At 40.9% G+C, this 19,390-nt stretch overlaps 1 protein-coding gene across 1 annotated transcript in view; it reads right to left on the bottom strand.

Moving 5' to 3' along the window:
* Positions 1-17,346, bottom strand: part of cemip2 (cell migration inducing hyaluronidase 2) — a 29,633-nt gene extending 12,287 nt beyond the window's left edge. The window contains exons 1-11 of the mRNA XM_067607091.1: positions 17,113-17,346; positions 13,212-13,563; positions 12,830-12,970; positions 12,095-12,662; positions 7,602-7,771; positions 6,570-6,761; positions 5,092-5,261; positions 3,245-3,457; positions 1,982-2,187; positions 843-912; positions 111-239 (exon numbers count right to left, since the gene is read on the bottom strand). Coding sequence (XP_067463192.1) covers positions 111-239; positions 843-912; positions 1,982-2,187; positions 3,245-3,457; positions 5,092-5,261; positions 6,570-6,761; positions 7,602-7,771; positions 12,095-12,662; positions 12,830-12,970; positions 13,212-13,545 — 2,193 coding nt within the window. The 5' untranslated portion in view covers positions 13,546-13,563; positions 17,113-17,346. The remainder of the gene's footprint in view (positions 1-110; positions 240-842; positions 913-1,981; positions 2,188-3,244; positions 3,458-5,091; positions 5,262-6,569; positions 6,762-7,601; positions 7,772-12,094; positions 12,663-12,829; positions 12,971-13,211; positions 13,564-17,112) is intronic.
* Positions 17,347-19,390: the final 2,044 nt, after the last annotated feature.

The following is a 19,390-nucleotide window of genomic DNA, read 5'->3' as shown; positions in this document are numbered from 1 at the left end:
AGGCTTGGCACAGCCTGGTATACTTAACTGTAGAGGGGAAGAAAGTGCACACTGATTTTAACCTACACTGATAATAAAAAAAGCTTAAAGATAAGCAACACTGATGATACCTTAAAGTTGGAGTGTACACGGTTATTGTAGAAAATCCCCAGGGGAGTGAGCTCTGCCTTGGTCTCTGGTACCAGCCCATGAGAGTCTCCTGTTGAAGAGCTGTGGAATACAAACCATATGCCAGTATCCTGGAATAGGATAAGGAAAGAGACAAGGAAAAGTTGTGTTCGTGGTTGGTACGGCTAGTCAACAGCAAATTTTTCATTATCTGGGCTCATGCACATATCATCCATAGGTGGAGGGCTGAATTAAAAGAGAAAACCAATGAGGAGAACAGGGCATGTGGCTCAAGTCTCACAAAAAAAGTATAAACCAGGTCTAGGAGTTCATACAAGCTCAACAGCTCATTAAAGTTTGCAGTTCATCAGATACACAGACAACCTGAATACCCCCTATACCAATAAGCACTATAGTACATAGTCCTCCCAAGTGGACCTCCACACTGTTAGTGCTGAAATGAAAAAGAGGTCTTCTACTTTCTTATATTAGAGGTCTTGCTATGTTATTGCAACCCTCTATCAGACACTAAAGCCTCTTAAATCCCATTTTATTGATGGATCACTTTGTTATGAGATTGAAAATCTTCAATTTTCATTATGTAAAGTTCAGGAACACCAAAGCCAGTGAGGCTCAATACAGTTAGTATATCAATAAGGAGCTCATAAATTTTTCATCATTTTTAAAAAGTGATTTAAAGTTCAGTTTTAATTATAAACCTCTGATGTTATTACCTGAGAACCAGCAGCTGCATTGCTGATGAGGTTGTTGTTGGGGTTGGTGATCCAGAATGTTGAAACTGCCCTACAAAACATACACGTATACAAACACACAATGATTAAAAGATATTAAAAGGGCAGTACCTTGTTATATCAGAGACCATGACTAATAAGTAGAAGTAAGAGATCCACAAATTCACTGATTTCAAAATTCCCCAATAATCCACCTCTCCAACATAAACTCTAGACAGAGACAGCTCTGCCAACACACACACACGCACACACACAACGAAACTTCTGGAAACAGGCATTGCTGCTTCCCTCACAGAGGCACTTTTCTTGTTCCTGTTACGACATAAAAACATCCCATGGAGAGGAGGGAGCGGTTGTTATTGCATGGATAAAACCACTGTGCCAGTATCTCTCACACACACTATTACTAACTACAGTATCTCTCTCACATGAGCACGAAGCTCTGTCTTCTCTCAACTTACGTCTACACTATCTCAAAAAACTTCCCATACTGACTTCAGTGTCACACTTATACATTAAAAAGTGGCACGCAACATTTGTGTTGATTTGACTCCACTGTTCACTGTTTTCAAAGACAAGATAGTTGATCGGTGTTGTTTAAACTTCACTCATGAATATAAAGCTACTTTTGCGTAAAGATGTAGGTATGTTTGCAGTTCTCAGGGCTTGGCAAGTGCGTTTGCAGCGTCCCTACTATTATCTGTCATTACAATTATCCTCAGGCTCGTGACTAACAAGACCCCAGAGTCTCTGAGTTGCAGCTGTTGCTGCTGTGGGTGGATAGATTAGGTTAAAAGTCATTTTAAACCTGTGTGTATGCCTACAGAGCATTTGTGGCGGACGTTGAAAACTGTTAAAACTACTAAATAAACTTTGATGGGTGTGTGAATTTATATATAAACTGGTAAATAGGTGATTTTTATACCCACACTTTAGAGGACACCAACGATATAACTACAAGTCCTTATCCCAAGATCTTGACTTGCAGTGGTTGTTGAGCAATGAACAGTAGCTACTTATAGCCACGTTCTTTATGTTGGTGCAGAAACTCACGTTATCAGTTTTCTCTGTACTCATATCTCATATCAGAGACATACCAGGTCATTCTCCTACTTTCTTACTTGCACTCTGTGCTGGGTGAGGGAGTGTAGCCCTTGTAAACTTTGTCCTTGATGCTGATGCAGAGGGTCTCATTACGGTCAGTGGGCAGCTGAGTCCCAGGTCGAGTAAGCAGGCCAAGGTTGTGGTAGAAAGTGTTACGCTGCTCAATCCCATCCTCAAGGAAGAAACAGTGACCCAAGGTGTCATAGCCCACACTGTTCTTCACCTGGTAAAAGAGAGAAGACCATAAGAAGAAAAAGAAGGAGTCAGTTAAAGATTTTTACAACTGAGTTCTTTACAGAAGGAGAAAATAAATGCAATACTATATCGCATTTATGGTAATCTTTCCTAGGAAGATACCGTTTATGGAAACATGCAGAAAATTCTGGTAAACAAGAGGCAACATAATATTTAGATAGTCAAGCTTGGAATCATCAACAAGCCACAAGAAGAAAAAAAAATCTGCATGTTCCAACTGCTAGATGTGCCTCTACCTCCTTAAAGACTTAAAATTCCTGAAAGTGTACAACCATTTTTTTATTAAACCCATCTGAAGCTATGTAGAGAATGATGGTATCAAGAGAGCAGTTGAAGAATACACAACAACAGAATATTCGCTTGGTCTTTCTGCCAGAAGGGAAATAGGAAAAAACAGCAGAGTCAAACAATGTTATCTAAAACTTTGTAAATTCCATTTCCTCGATACAGCTTGGACGAGTGCTTTCAGTCCTCAAGGACGAAAGTTAACCCATCACCTTTTGACAATGACATCAAGAGAGGCCATAACTCACACATATGCACACACAAGCAATCTGGCAGAGAGGTCACACAGAAACACATTAAGACATTGTGATTACGTAGTTGACTAAAATGTACTTGTGTGAATGTCATGTGATTTTACTTCAAAAAGTATAATAAAACATCTACATTTGCTCAAGGTCAGATACTAATTATTGGGGACTAACTCTTAACTATTAAACCTCCTTCCAAAGATACAGATCACTTTATTATGGAGAAAGAGATGAGACAGGAGGCTTTGAAGAGAGATTTAGGGGGAAAAAGGAGACGGGACAGGAAGAAAAACAAAGGAGGAAACAAGCCATTACAGTAATCCAGTGAGAGACACTGTAATTGATGTGCACCAGACATTATCACATGGTGCTCATTAGTAAAAGCTGTCTCACGCATCCTCCAATCATACAGACGTTTTAATATGCCTACAGCTGTCTTTTCTTCTTTCTCATATAGATTTTAGACTTACTCAGCACACAAACTTTACTCACCAGCAAACCGTTTGTGGCATGGATGGTGAGACAGCGAGAGAAGGAGTGGTGTATGGAGAGTCCGTCCACATAGGTGGGCTCCCGGTAGCCTCCCTTCTGGTCGACATCCCCGCACATGTGGAAGTGGAGGGGGTAGCGGCCTTTTTCTCCCTGCTGGCCCATGTTCTTCAGCTCCACGTGGGACAGATGCACTGACGAGAAGTTACCAAAGATCTGATGGTGCGTGTGTGGGAGAAAGGCAACAAAAAAAAGGGTCAGAGTTGAAGATAAGTCACAAGAGAGAGGGGGAGAGGAAAGTGATTGAGCAGGAGCTATGAGCCATTATACACCACAAAAATAAATTACACTGGCCTTGTGGAGTGTAACGCGAGGTTTATATTATGCCACAAAAACATGCTAACTGTCTACCCACTCTTTCAATTAAAAGTTTAGGTCTACAGTATGATTCTCTGTATTTGTCTATGATCCCACTGGGTTATGTACTATAGCACTGTTGGCACCAGGCTCCAGTGAGTCAAGCTGTGCCAAAACCACTGATATTCCTCCAGATGAATAAGAGATGGGAGTTACAGAAGCACAAATTAAACACATATATTATTTTTATATGTGTTATACATATTTGCACATATAGTAGATGCACACACACGAAACACAAATGGAGAAAACATGAACGTCAACAAGTAATCCAATACAAATAAACTGTACAATGCTCTCTAGGAGGTCTTTTTATGGGTATGGCATAATCCGCAAGGTCTGGTTCCTGTTAAGGAGGTATTGGCCAATCTCTCCAGCTAACTGTAACTCACCCACAAAAACACGCACATTCATTCACGTACTGTACATACCGACAAGCTCACTCTCCCTTTTCTCTCTGACTGACACGCACGCACACTTATAACCACGGATGAGCAATGATAGATAGTCTTACTTGTTTCTACACATGCACATTCCTGAATATAATCATTCTTACTGCATATACATATGTATGAGTGCTTGCATGCATATATACATATACATATATACAAACATACCATACATACATTTACTGGCAAGACTGAGAGGAGTGCCAAAAACTCTTATGTTAATGTCCGGATGGATTGAGGATAACGTGCGATGGTGGCGCTATGTGTGTGATGGCTCTATTGTTAAGGTCAGAGAGGATGGAGGAAGAACGGTCAATGATTTTAGAGGCAGACTGTGTGATAATTGTTGGGAGTTAAAATGGTAAAGAAACAGTTAACATGGCTGGAAAAAAGGAGTGTTTCTTTTATTTAGCTCAAAGGGGGGTCAGTTACACAGAGTCTGAGGAATGTTATTATGCGTTTGCCATCAATGTGAATGAAATTGTGCGATCGTCAATCATCAAATTAAAGTGAACTCATTGTGTACTTCCATGTAGGTCAGGGAGAATATGATGCTCCTAATCTGTCTTATGTCTTCAAAGTTGGACCAGATTTAAGGACAAGACTGAGGAATTAGTGTCAGCCATTGAAATGAAAACTTGACATATGAGGAGAAAAACAGAGAAAAGATGGGAGTGAGAGAAGTAGTTGGTGAGGAACCAAGAAGTGCTTTACATAACAAACTGTCTTGGGAACATGAATAACCCCTCTCACTTAGGACGGCATATAAATATAGAATGTATACACACTTTAGCTCTATGCAGTATGGAAACTGTCACGCAGGTTCCTGCAGACACAGTGACCTTTAACGAGAATGTTGCTGAAACATGCAGACACATACATCAGCCAATACAGACATAAAGCACAGAGTCTAAACAAGGGCCTGTGCTATGAAATTAAACACACACGCACACACACACACACACACACACACATAACACACACCTTGATGTGGCCTCCATAGGTGTCGTGGCTGTAGAACTGGCACATGTTGTTACCGTAGCAGGAGTTTTCCATTTCTCCGTAGATGAGAATGTTTCTAGAGAGCAGAGCCACTTCAGCACGCATGTCGACCCCATCTATGATCTCTCCAACATGGTTGTACTGAGGCTTCCCTGGGCAGCACAGACAGGTAGATTCTCAATCATTAGAGTAAAAATAATACGACTAGCTGAACATTTTAAAGGAAAATCCCCAACACAATTGCACAATATCTGGAAAAGGTGCAAGTTATTATTTTGGATAAATACAAATGTCAATCACTGCATTCCATCTCGACCAAAGAAAGCAGAAATGAAAATGAACATGGAAGGAAAAGTCGAAATGAATAACAGCAGAGGAGACAAATTAACAGCAGAGTGCAAAACAATTTGGCTTCAAACTCTTGCGCAACCTTTTTCAGGTGGCACAAGTCATACTGAGACTCAAATCTTGTTATTGCACTTAGCAGAAAATGTTGAAACAAACAGGTAGTGGCAGTTGATCTAAACTTTGGTTTTTTATTTCTGAAAATGCTGTGCCTTCAACTGTCAACCACAGGAAGTATGCCTTGCAGCACACACTGAAACACCAAGTAAACAACTGCCCACACCCAAAAAAACAACCGACTAAAATAATAGACATGTAAAAGCAAAAGAAATCAAATACAAATGAAACACAAAATAATCAGCTTTTCTACGATGTGGAAAGCACCCTTGCCCACAGGGTGCAGCTGCCAGTGTTAAATTCGCACAGCAGTGCTCCAGCTGCTCAGGCCTTCCTCACAGCGGCAACACAAAACTAGGCGCACACACACACACACGCACACACACACACTAATACACTCTTCTCTCCAGGAAGGGAGTTGGCGACAACAGAATAATGAGATCAGGAAACATGTCATGATAGAGAGATGGACAAAGATTAGGGAATGAGGGGAGGGAGAAGGGAGCAGAAGTAGGAAGAAGCAGTGACAATGTATCCAAATCCAATAAGCACTCTGCTTATTATAAGATAAAGTTACTATCAAAATATAAGCTGATAATCTCTTTTTAGCCTCCTTGAATAATCTTACATCACTGTAACAGCTGAACAGGAAGTTATAATCTCTCTGGACCTGGGTATTAGTAACACTACTGTTCATCTGCTTATCGCATCTATTGACAACAAGTAATAATTAGCATAAGATCTTTGTCTTCTTATGCTCCTGGAACAACATTGGTTATCAGTCTTCTCACAAGCTTCCTAATATAACATCCTGTATGTCTGTGCTGTGTATCTCCCTCTCTGTTCATCTACCTATATTACAAGAACTGTGAATAGTCATAGCTGAAAATGATACCTGCAGTACAAGCTACACACATGATAGGAGTAGGTCAACATAGGAAAAACACCCACAGAGACAAAGACAGTTTTACTCTGCAGCCCAGGAAAACACCTCTCACCTTGTATCCTGACCTGCCTGCTGGTGCAGTGAGGGCATGGCAGCAGGGTAAACTCTTCAGCTTGGTGCATGGAGTAATCTGTACTAGCAACAACAATCTGATTCCCAGGTTTCCAGGTCTGCTGCACTTCATCCTGCAGGTTCAGCACCACTTGGTCCACAGCATCCACCTGGAAGCCTGAGATGGGGAAACCTGGGAGGGCATAGCAAAGCATAACACATGAATTAGAAAACGGGGTGAAAAATGATGCTGCATTGTTAATATCTTTAATAGGTAACATATTTTTTCAGAAATTACAGATAATTATCATTATGATTTTTGACATTATACAACAAAATTTCAAATAAAAGATCTTTTAAAGGCTCTCTTCAAGTAATGAACACATCCCTTTAGATGGACTTAAATGTTTTCATACCAACAGTAGCAAACTCTTATTACACTGGTATATGGAAGAGAACTAAATAGCAGTAAAAAGCAGTTATTTATAGTGTTCAATGGTGGGCAGTATCACTGAAAATAATTCTGTAGAGAAAAAATAGTTAAGGTGTTAACCTCATGAAATATAATCATTTCCCACTGAAACTGAGTCACTGTCGAAATGTATTTTACAAGGTGTGGGCATGTATGGTCGCAATAAATAAAGAAAACAGCTCAAAGTGTGTACTAGTGCCTCACCCAAACCACACACATACACAAAAACACTTACATCTGCCTCAAGACCTGGTATTTGTCATAACGACATGGTCACAAAAACATTATCACCCACATAGGCATAAGAATGTCTTTCATGTCGAGATGATTGATCTGCAAAGCAGTTAGCATGTGGTAAACCTCATTCCTCACCCTGTCACCTTCCTCCAAACCTTTTGCCCCAAAGCTGAAAAAATTTCACCTGAACTACTTCCATGATCTGAAGCTGACAAACAAGCATTAAAATAAACAGCAGATCACTATCTTATTTTTAATGGCTGTCATCACTGAACCATATATGTTCAACTGCTTTTATTGATTACACCAGAAACTGCTTCTCACCGTTCTTCCACTCGCTGTAGGCGGTGACTGAGAAGCCCACTCCGTCCACGGTGCTGAAGTTCTGTCTTGCCAGAGCTCTCCCTCCGGTGTCATGGTTTTCATGTTCCCTAACGTCCTCAGAGCATGATGCGTTGCCGCCGCCTACCACAGAGACCAAAGCCCACGCCTGTCTGCGGAGACCAGAGGGATAGAGAGAAAAGTGGGAGAGACACAGAGGAGAGGAGAGGAAGTGTTTTTCAGACATTACATAGACTAGTTTCACACATCCACATCAACACTTTAATTAATGAAAATGGCCTTGGAGTGTAACTTCATGGATTGTAACATTGACGCATGCTGAGCTAAGCTGCAGCTTCCGTTGCAAACTCATTCAACACTCGACATTTATACATTACATCACTTGTTTCATCTTTTATCTGCCTCACAACTTTGGTTGTGAGTTTGAATCACCTTCAATTCTACAAGTACACACACACACACAAACAGACACGCAGAAATAAACTTAATTAAAGCCCAATGAAAAGTTACCAGTACTTAATATTTAGTCATAGTTTTCTGGGGGAAGACTGAAACAGTTTTATGTCTGTGCAGTGATGCACAGCTATTCAAGACAATATAACTTTGTACATGACCCATGAAATGTGAAAAACAATGCTAACCAAAATCTTGACGCAATCAAAGTGATGGTAGATGTAGTAGCTAGATGCAGTGTCATTGTTAGTCGAGCGGAGAGTGAAAATATAAACAAGACATTCATGTCAGTTAAATGTAACATCTTACAGACAGCACAGTGAGTTAGATACAGGCTGTGACCTAAGTGGCATGATAAAGTTTGTCTGTGTTTGAGTGTGTGTATTACTCCAGTAATCATTCAGGGTTAAGTGTATAAAAGGCAACAGGTTGAAGATATCACCACAAACCTCTTCCACTGAGGGATTTAACGGATCATAACAGACAGGTGCATACTCAGGATATTTGAAAAAGAGATTAAACTAGTCACTGGTGTAAAGCTCTGAAGGCAGAGCAAATGCCAGTAATAAGCCTGACGCAGGATAAGAAGTGAGACAGGAACAGACGACTGAATAAATGAGTAAATGTCATGTCATAATTAAAAAGTAATAGAGAGATAGGAAACTAAAGAAAGGATATCAGAGAAGTCAAGTGATTATTAAAATGATGACAGAAGATTTCAGAGAGGATGTTCATATGGCTCAGAGGAATAATGGGTGTACCTTCCACATCAGAAACTTCATTCAAATCCAGCCTTTTACTTTTGTTCCATGTCCTCCTTCCTCACTACATTGAACAATATCTTATAAAGCAAGAATGTCAAGAAAATTATTTTAAAATGAGTTTACAATGACTAAATATGAAGGAGAGACTGAAATCATTTGAGCGGAGGAGCTTGAGGGTGTGGACAACGAAAGGGATTGGGCGTGGGTTTAAGGGTTTTTGACCTAAAACAAGATACTGTGCTGAACCTGCTGTCTTGAATATTAAATGTCAAGCCCTTGACTTCTTTGGAATAACTTCTTGCATTTTAGTCATCCTGCATTAGCTGAATGACTGCAAACAAGCTTAAACACTTCTTGCTATTCATGGATATAACATAATATTTTTAGGCCATTGTTACTGCATGACCTTTAAACACAACACAAACCGCCCCTGACCAACACGACGTTCTGGCACCGTTTAACGATTCATAACACTTCACTCTACATTACAATGCAGACATCAGCTGAGGGTTTTGGATACTACTCAGCTCTGACTGTAATGATAACTTCATGGCCTGTAATTTGACATTCCCATGATGGAATAATGATGACTCACAGGTCACAAATATAATAATATCCACAGGCAAGCAATCAGTATTTTTAAACCCTTGGAATCTCATCTGGACAAGCACTTAAACATTCTGAATAACAAGAGGACAAGAGGAAATTAATCTCTACACAAGTCTGTTGTTTCCACTAAGGCATTACTTGGCTCATTCTACATAGACTTAACAATGCCAGAGGCTATTTCCCAAATTCACCTTTACATTTCACTCTCTGGCTCAGTTTTAACAAACGCTATGATGGATCTGCAGTAAAGGCGTCAACTCATGGCACATTTTAACACCATACAAAAGTGATAAACAGCTTACTCTATCTTGGTAATGATTCAATCAAGGAAAATAAACCACGACCACTGGAGAAACTTCAGATGCTCGTTTATTACCTACAAAGTCTCCCTGAACTATTAGAAGCAGTGATGTTATAAACTCCAATTTGTCTCTGCGTTATTGTCTGTCCCTGCACATAATAAATGCTCCCACTGACATACTCATAACCTAAACACATCTTCTTGTAGATGAAAGAGCCCCTGTGCCATGTCACTGTGCACCCCACTGATACACAAACAGGATCCATCTAGGGCCCCACTCTGTTCTGTCATTACAGCCCCACTGTGTGGCTTTCTGTGAAAAAAAAAAAAAAAAAAAACCCAAGGAAGGCCCCCTTTTTGTCCTGAGGCTGCTGATATGCATCCTGTGTGAGTGTGCACTCTATGACAGACAGATGAGAGCAAAAGTTGGAGGCACACAAAGGGAAAAAGAGAAGTATTTGTACTTTTTCCTTGAGCCACATCCCCAAGTGGATGTTCATCAGCCCTTTAACAACCTCATTGTTTGATCGGAAATAGCAATGTGTGGAGTCCAGAAGTGAATTCACTATAGACCAGCGTGAACGTGTGTTTATGTGTGTGTGAGTGCTCTCCTGAGAGACAAAAGATTAAAGACAGAGGGGTCAACAGGCATGAGGCAGAAGCCGACACACTTGTTGTGTCTGTGCCAGGAAGGACGGCTTCCTGACGCCACGGAGGTGAACTTACAGAAACTCTTAAGTATCTGGGTCGTGTGCTAGTTTGTTAATGTTTATTTGAAAGTGAGCATGAGCTGGAGATCAAAAAGGGTTAAAGAGGGTCATGAATCATGCCCCAGGGGAACCCAGGTGTAAGGCATTGACGCAAAATCATAAAAAAAATGTTCCTAGTATGTTCCAGCTCCATCCCCTGTTGTTTCTCCACAACACGCCACATGTCATCACTTGACCGTTGCTTCATCATTACATCCTATATGGTTACATGCTTTTACCACCCAGCTGCCTCAGTCTAAAAATCACTCAGCCTAACTTAGTATGACTTTAATGAGACATTAAACTGCATGCTGTCTCATAAATTTGTGCTATGTGTTTCCTCCTACCACAAGCAAATCCACAGAAAGCTAAGATAAAAATCCCCCCTCCAATAAATGGTGAAAGGATAAGAAGAGTGTGCACACCGTTACGTTACTGGTGCACACACACAAACACTTCTGAACATACGCAGGGCTCTATCATCTGATCCATTTAAAACACTGTGCTGTGGATTGTAGGGGATTTGTTTGAAGACTGTGTGCTGCCTTGGCACCCACCCCCAGAGGTGAAACGTGACACGGGAGAATCTGGCGTAGCACTTTGCTTTTCAGCCAACCACGGACCAAACCAGGCCAAGCAACAAATAACAGTTAAATGCTGCACTTAAGATTTTCCATTGAAAGAAACACGTGTTTATACATGTGTTTGAGTGACAGCAGCCTAACAGAAGACCAATAGCTATAATCCAATTTTTTCACTTAATGAGCATACAGAAAGTGTGAGCCCGCATGAACAGGATTACATCCTATGTCAAAATTCCAGTACTTGCCCTTTTTGGGAATAAGAACTGTGGACGTAAAATCTCCTGAATCACCACATTTTGCACAAATCCTGGAAACTCATCGACCCTAACCCTGTTATCCCGTACGTACATCCTTTCTTGGCAGAACAGCATACAGCGGAAACACAGGGGAAACAGGAAGAGAATTACATAGATACAATTCAAGGGAGCATCCCAAATGAAAAGAAAGATACATGAAAGACGACATTTTTACGGGGGGGATGGACCTGGAACAAAAAGCTTGTATTGTCAGTCCAAGTATTGCTGTTTCAAAGGTGGAGGGCCCTTACTTCAGTGGTTAAACGAAACACATAAACCTTCTTTATCAGCCCCTGGAGACCAGGAATAAACAAAACACTCCAAAAGACATGCAACAGACAACACACCATGGAGAACCAATACAAACTTTTAAAGAGCTGGCACATTCTGCAACACAGCTGAGCCTCAGATGCACTCATGCATATTTTAATACAGTTTAACAACACACACGCAGGCCAGGACAACGGCATACACCAATCTATGGAGGTGTATTTTCATCTGTATCGGATATGAGCACCTGTTATTATACACTGTTTTGTTGGACTCAGTTTATATGTAATTACTTATCTTTTAATTTCTATTGATATCAGTTTATGTTATTTACGACCCTGAAGAGAAACCAGTATATGAAATAATATACATATACAGTACAATGAAATAAGTTTCTAGCATAAAAGTTTGTACATCTCTTATATTCATAAACTGGAACTGTTATTTACCTGTATTTGAGGTCATGGACAAAGCTGCTGCCAAGCCTCTCTTCAATTGCCCTCTTGGTTTCATCCAGAAGACTTTTGACAGCAGAGTCTCCTACAGCCAGTGTCACAATGCGACCCGCCGGCAGGAACCGAAGCAGCTGGGTGAGCCGTCGACTGTCATTACGGGACTCATGTGTGTCATAGCGTTCAGAGAGCAGCACAGCAGCTGTGTCCTGGTCCACCACCCGCAGGTTGATGCCTCGGCTGAAGTTCCGCTGGAAGGCATAACCCCCTGTTGCCAGACCAGAGGCTGGAACACTTCGTGTCAGCAGAGACCAGGAAACTCTCTCAGTGCCGTGTAGCTCCAGAGTTCCGCCGCTCATGACGCCGATGAACTTGCGGCCCAGGCCAGGTATTTCAGGGACCGCCTTGTCGTCGGAGCGGCCCTCGAGGCCTATGGTGGCAAGAGAACGGTAGCGACATTTGGGCGCACCGATGTGAAGGGCTCCACCAGCTTCTATAAGAATGTGTCGTGTTTTCAATGTTATGTTTTTGGAGCCGTCAGCATTGTCTGCAAAAACTAGTCGACCTATGAGGGGTCAGAGGGAGACAAACATGAGTTCTTGCATGCTGTATGTTACATCCACACACACACATAAACTGTACTTAACCTGTGGAACAATGTCATGTTTAACAAATGAAGTGAATCCATCAATATGACAACTCAAAATGCTACTTAACACTTCATGCGCTTACCTCCTGACTGGATGGTTAGTGAATGGAAGGTGGCCGAAGCCTCTAATCTAAACAAGTCTCCCCTCCTGACAACCACAGCCTTCTCTGGTTGGTGGCCTGGATTCCAGTTACTCAGGGATGGATTGTGGTCCGGACAATTCTCTGGAAAGATGACCAATCAGTAACAAATCAGAGAACCTCATATACTGTACATGTCATTAAACAGCGATATACTGTACATAAATATATAGAGAGAGTATAAGCGGAAACAAACACATACAGCAACAGAGTGAACAGCAAAGGGATCAGGCAGGGCTCTCTGACATGCAAATCGTTTTTTTAAACGATAGCTGATAGGTGGAAAAAATCATAAAAATTTGAATCAGTGCTTTGTAACACTAACCGTCTAAAACGTCTCCATTTGTGAGACTAAGGACAAGAATGAGGGTGAGGAAGAAAGCACCCATCGACACTCCAAAACAGATCAGTGTGTTCTTTCTTTGCTGTAGGCTCTGAGCACGCTCCCGGCGCTGGTTCTCCTCTGACAGGCTGAAAGTGGCTTGTCGCTCCGGTGGCGGACCGTGAGGTTTTAGCGGTGGAGGCGGTGGAGCTTTGGCAGGTGGCGGCGAGCGGACCGGAGCCACTCGCCCGGGAACATAACCCGGAGACCGCTGGTGGTTGCCGTGGGGCGGAGCCACAAAAACTGGGAAGCGGCTAGGGCCATCACTTGTCGGCATGGTATATGTGTCTGCTACCTGAGAGGACAAAAAAATGAAAGAGGGTTAGGGCTAAAGAGAGACAGAAAGTAAGAGTCGAGAAAAAAATAAACATTCATTAACAATGTGTGTTTCAACAATGAGGTCTTTGAGGATGTTTCTTTCTTGGCATCCTCAGACAAATTTGGGATTTGTTGCTGCCAATGAGAAAAAGTGTAAGACTTTCAGTTGTCTCAGTAGTAATCACATCCAAAATGTTTCTTAGACAGTTTTTCAAGTTCTAGGACTTAGGGTTAGTAAAAGTTTTTGAATCATACACAGCATTTGTATTTTCCTACAATGGTGCCATAAGTTGGTAAAATAGGAAAATTAAGTCTTACGGGATGAGACGAGGGAGTGAAGGAAAAAGAGATCAGACTGAAGAGGTCAAAGAGAAGGAAGAAGACACTAAAAGAACACATAAAATGACAGTAAAAACAGTAGGAGGCGAAGAGAGAAAAAAGGACTGATTCTGTGGAAACAGGCAATAAGCCACCAAGCATCTTACTCATGGACTTCCAGGTAACAATGCTGGAAATCAGCCTTAAGTAGACTATTAATCTAATCCTCCAAAAACAGTCAACTTCTCCTTTGACTTCTTTCTCCTTTGGTCTGAACAGAGTGACACAGGGTGCTCTTGACCACAGTAACGAAGGAGCTTGTGAATAATGGATCGCAACATTCCTGAGACTATGTTAACACAGCCAAAACAGATGGCACCAATTACAGTAGGGAAGGAGTGCTGCAGCTCTAGTGTGTGCTGTGCTCCCTGTATATCACACAAATAGAGAAAGTAGTACTAACTGAGCTGCAGCCATGGAGACACACACACACACACACGCGCGTGCACAAAAAGGGTCATATAGACACACACCTGCACATATAAACACACAGAAGTAGAGGAAATGACACTGCAGAAAAAGGGCTTTAATGGCATTTTTCCTTTAAACAAACAGCCTGTACCACTATAGTGACATAACCTCTTGCTACTTTATGTCTTCATAAACAAAACGTCAGCAAGTTCAAGCCATAGGACTTCAACAATGACCCAGTCTTGTTAAAAGTCTTTAGATCACCCGGGTTGGTATCAACGCTTCACACACACGCAGTCCTGTGCCAACCCACAGAAACATGAAAACAAACCATTGTCTTGTCAAGCCAATTAGTCATCATTTTAGCCCAGAGGACAACAAACCTCTTCAACTCATAAACAAAGCAATATACAATCAAGGACTGCTCAACAAGGGCTCAGTCATTTATGTAGGCCACAATATAAGCTTGTGAATTATCCAATTTAGGGCTGAAACTAACCATTCTTGTCATTGTGGACTAATCTGATGATTATTTTCTTGAGTAATTGTTTTGTCTATTACCTTGAAAGTCACAAAACAGTAAGAAATGCCCAGTTTCCCAGAGAGCAGAATGATGTCTTGTTTTGTCCAATGTCTTGTTTTGTTTAGTGCAAACCCCTAAAATATTCAATTTTAAATGATATGAAACAGAAAAGCAGATAATCCTCACACTGGAGTTGCCAGTTTTTCCCCCATTACAATGTCTCTAAACCATTTTTTTTAGTTAAACTAATAATTTTCCATCTTATTCTAAACTGGAATGTCATCAACAAAGGCATGCAACTTACAGCTTCTCCTGGATGTTCTCACAGTCTGTGCCCTACATTGCACAGACTCAGTGCGACCGCTGTGATGGGATGAACCCTCAGGCATCATTTTTTATAACCCTATCTCAGGCTATGTTTTTATTCACATTCCTCACCATAAAAGGGCCAAGCCGCTCCTGCTCCTCTGGTACAAACTGACCTGTCAGACCATAAAGAGTTGTGGACTTACTCACCTTAGGGCTACTCAGCGTCTGGAAATTATACCGATCACCAGGCTGCACAGCACTTCGTGGACATGTAGTATTTCCTAACAATCAGGGAGTCATTACTCCCTCCCTCCCTCTCATATTGTTCTGATTTCAGAGCTACTGAATATCAAACAGATGTGAGGGAAACACTGGAGTCAAAGCGGGACAGACCATCACACATACCTAAGCTGTAAAATCATCATTTAGCTTCTTCAGAAATCGAAATTTGGCAGTGAAATCATCAGGAAGCCATGTGTTCGCTATAGTCATTGAAAAAACTATATGCTGAAGCAGCAGTGTCACAACTGTACTACACACTTACAGTAGTCAGAGTAACTAGTTACTGTAATTGTAATCTGTTAGTTACTGAGAAAAAACATGTAATTAAATTACGGTTACTAATTAAAATATTGTTGATTACAAAGGGGTTTATATGAATATATTCTTTTTGGTAAAAAGCTTATATGTAGAACATAACATTCATTCTGTCGCTTTACATCTTTCCTTGTAATTTTCTTTTTATTAAAATCACTATTTTAGAAGCTATGCAAAGATTTTTGCTCATTTTAAGTCTGTATATGACCTCAGAATTTTCTGTAATAAATAAGAGGTATTGAAAAAGAGTCATTCAGGAACCATTGTCAAAAAATGATGAACAGCACCATCCCTATTGTTAGTTCTGTCACCACTGAGCATGGAGTTGATAGTTGTGGACTTGGTTTGAGGTTATGCTTACATTTTTCCTTTACTGCGGTCAGTTTAATGTTTGTAATCTACATACTTGTGATTTGTTTTGGTGGTTGTGTTTTAAAATCAAAGCATTCCTGTCTTAAATTAAATTATACTGAACCTTTAATAACAGTCTGATAGTCATCATTGTTGAGTACTCTGTGCCTGTATTTAGGACTTTTCAGCTTTAATGCCCAATTTAAAACATTAGTTGTTGTTGTGGAAATGTAATCAGAAAGTAATCAAATATAATAAGTTACTTTACCTTGATGAAGTAATCAAAACATTACTCATTACATTTTTAACAAGGTAACTAGTAATCTGTAACCCATTACAATTCAAAAGTCACCTTCTCATCACTGATAGTAGTGTAGTGAGTACGTTAGCTCACATTAAGCGATATCAAGGTTAAACAGAGGTTAAAAGGTGGGGGGTTTTCATGACTTATGATGATTAATGGGCTTTTTTTGGTCACAGTTCCTCTTTCCACGCGACCTTTTCTTTACTATAAAGAAACACTTGCATATTTGAGAAGCAGTCCATCAGAGAAATGTCACCACAGAAGAGGAACCCTTGGGGATAATGTATAGTATAAGTTAGCTACGCACGAACTGATAACTATATAAGAATTATAGATAAACTATACTGTTTTTCATTTTGTTCATGCAAGCTAGCGTTAAAGTTACATTTTTTCACTTTTGACAGGATAGGTTATGGATGGGACACGTAGTTAGTTAGTTAGCAACAGACTGAAAACAACTTTTAGACACCAGATTAGGGCACAGACAAAACCCTCCCACAAACTTAGACTGTTTTCACTCGCTTAAAAAACCTATTGATAAGCCTTTTCACAAGAAAACAACCCACAAATCAATGGCTTCACCCGGTGAGACCTCTTATCACCTCCAACAGTTGACAGACAGACAGACACAGACACAATGTACACGGTCGTACCGTCGGTGAGACTGTCCTGCTCTTCTCCCGCTCTGTCCATTCGCTCCCTGCCGAGCCGTTAAAAACGTTGACCCGGTGTTGGTGGTGAGACGAATAACTTCTCACCCTCGCAGTTTGCTTTCCGTGTCCCTTTTTTATATACCTGTTCTTCACATGGTGTTTTTTTCTGCTGATGGGCTGTCGTCCGTCCGTCGGTCAGCCCCTCCGGTCCCACCGAGGGGGAGAAGCAGGCGCGGCTTGGAAGAGAGGAAGTGATGATGCGTTCACAGGTTGTCGGAAATAGCGGCAAATGGGACAGATGTAGCCTAAGATAGTGAAGAACACAAAATGATGATGATTATTATTATTAATGGTTGTAGTAGTGGTGGTGGTGGTGGTAGAAGTTGTCAGGGGCATTTCCAGGATGTTATTAAAGTCTGTTACTACAATCCTAAATCCGCCCTCCTAATTCATCCCTCCACCCTCATAAAATGTAATCCTGTTTCCAAACAAAAAGGCTTATTTATGTCTTTGGTTGGCCTAGTGGTCAAATTTAAATATAGCACAATCCTGAGGACATCACAATCCTGAGGACATCAGCACTAATGTCCTGGTAGCTGCAACAGTAGTAGTTGTGGTAGAGGTAGTAGTAGTAATAATTGTTGCCATCAACGTTGTAGTGGTAATGGCTAGTACATCTAGACTACCACTACAATGTGATCTGTTGATGTATTTTTATGTGAATAAATTATGTTGCGGTATACACAGCATGACACCAGAAGCTGCACATGTGATGTGGTGACTGTGGTGAGGGAATCTGTTAGTATTTTGAGAATGGGTACACCACCAACAACACCACTACAGGCCTCTCTTGATAGAAATGAGAGGAGTCCTAGAGTATACTGTTGTATGCCGTTGATTCCCTATCAACACATGACCTCAGAACAGTAATAACCTGTGAAATTAACCGTACAGGCTTAATGTGTGGATGTACCATAACAGAAATGGTATGTTCCTGTACAATGTGCACAAGCTTATTTTATCACTGTAATTCTGTAATTCTTACTCATATTATAAAGCAACTACTGAATTTGTAGTTTGTGGCCTGTGTGTTTTCTATTCTTAGGGATCTGAAGGTGAGACAGGCCCCACTTTTATTATGTGACTTAATATAAGAAGACAGGGATTTCCGAGGAGTCACTGAACGTGTCACCAGGAGCACTTCAGCAGCATGGATTGAGGGGAGGGGCTTAAATCTGAGCCACACTGCCGCCTGCTGGTGTTAAAGAGAAGATCACTAGGGGCAGGTAGCAGAGCCTTTACCTTGATATTGCCAAATTAGCTAAAGCTCTCCCTAGGCTGAATAAAAATGTTTAAGTTTAAATATTAAATACATGTAAGATGACAAACACAGTAACAGTTTTATGAGTGTGAGAAATAGACAGTCATAAACCTCTCCCATACCTTTCACATCTCTCATTTTAATTGGAGTCTCACTGCAGGATTTTCCCCACATCCTTCCTTGTAAGCTCTGTAATCTCCCATTCATCTCCTTATTTAATACTCTTACTGTCCCTGAGCCCAAGCAGCAGGGCTGACCTCTTGACCTGAAGCAGTATCAAGTTAACATTTCTCCCCTTCAATGGAGTCTGCTTTGAAATATCATCTCTTCAATTTGACCTAGGGAAAGTACCCTACTGTGTGCTTCCGAGCCAGAAAAACACACTGTGCAGAATACGCTTCTTTCTACAATGTTATCTAAATGAAGATGGCACAGTGCTATGAACAATAACAGTACCACAGCATACATCTTCAAATATTACCTCCCTCTGACAAATGTAATATGTGATGGAGGGCTGTTGTTTTGGATTTCATTAAATTGCACAGGTGTTTGATAATGTGTCCAAGTAGAATCTTACAATTCAGTGTTAAGGCAAACACTTGGTAATCCCTGTGAGTTAAAACCTGCATCACTCAGGACAGAAGAAGTGTTTTCTTGACAGTAAATATCAACCTACTTTGCTGTAATGTAGCCAAATTCAATCTCTGCCAATATAGAAGCACACTCTTGTCCCAGGATCATCAGCTCTCCTTCATCACAATAAGAGTCAGTCCCCATCATGTCTGCAGGAAGACTCCATTATACTGTATTGTTCAGTCTTGATCACATGTGAGGGCATGTGATTCCTTGTTGTCATGGCACAAGATGACCCTCCATGATCTTCATCTGTAATACAGACCTAAAATTAAGCAGCATAAAAAAAATGTTTCCCCCCAAAATCAAAAGTTCACTCACAAA

Source organism: Thunnus thynnus, chromosome 2, assembly GCF_963924715.1.
Source record: "Thunnus thynnus chromosome 2, fThuThy2.1, whole genome shotgun sequence".
NCBI classification, from domain to species: Eukaryota; Metazoa; Chordata; class Actinopteri; order Scombriformes; family Scombridae; genus Thunnus; species Thunnus thynnus.
Note: the sequence above shows the minus strand (reverse complement) of the source record. Positions and strands in the feature narration are given on the sequence as shown.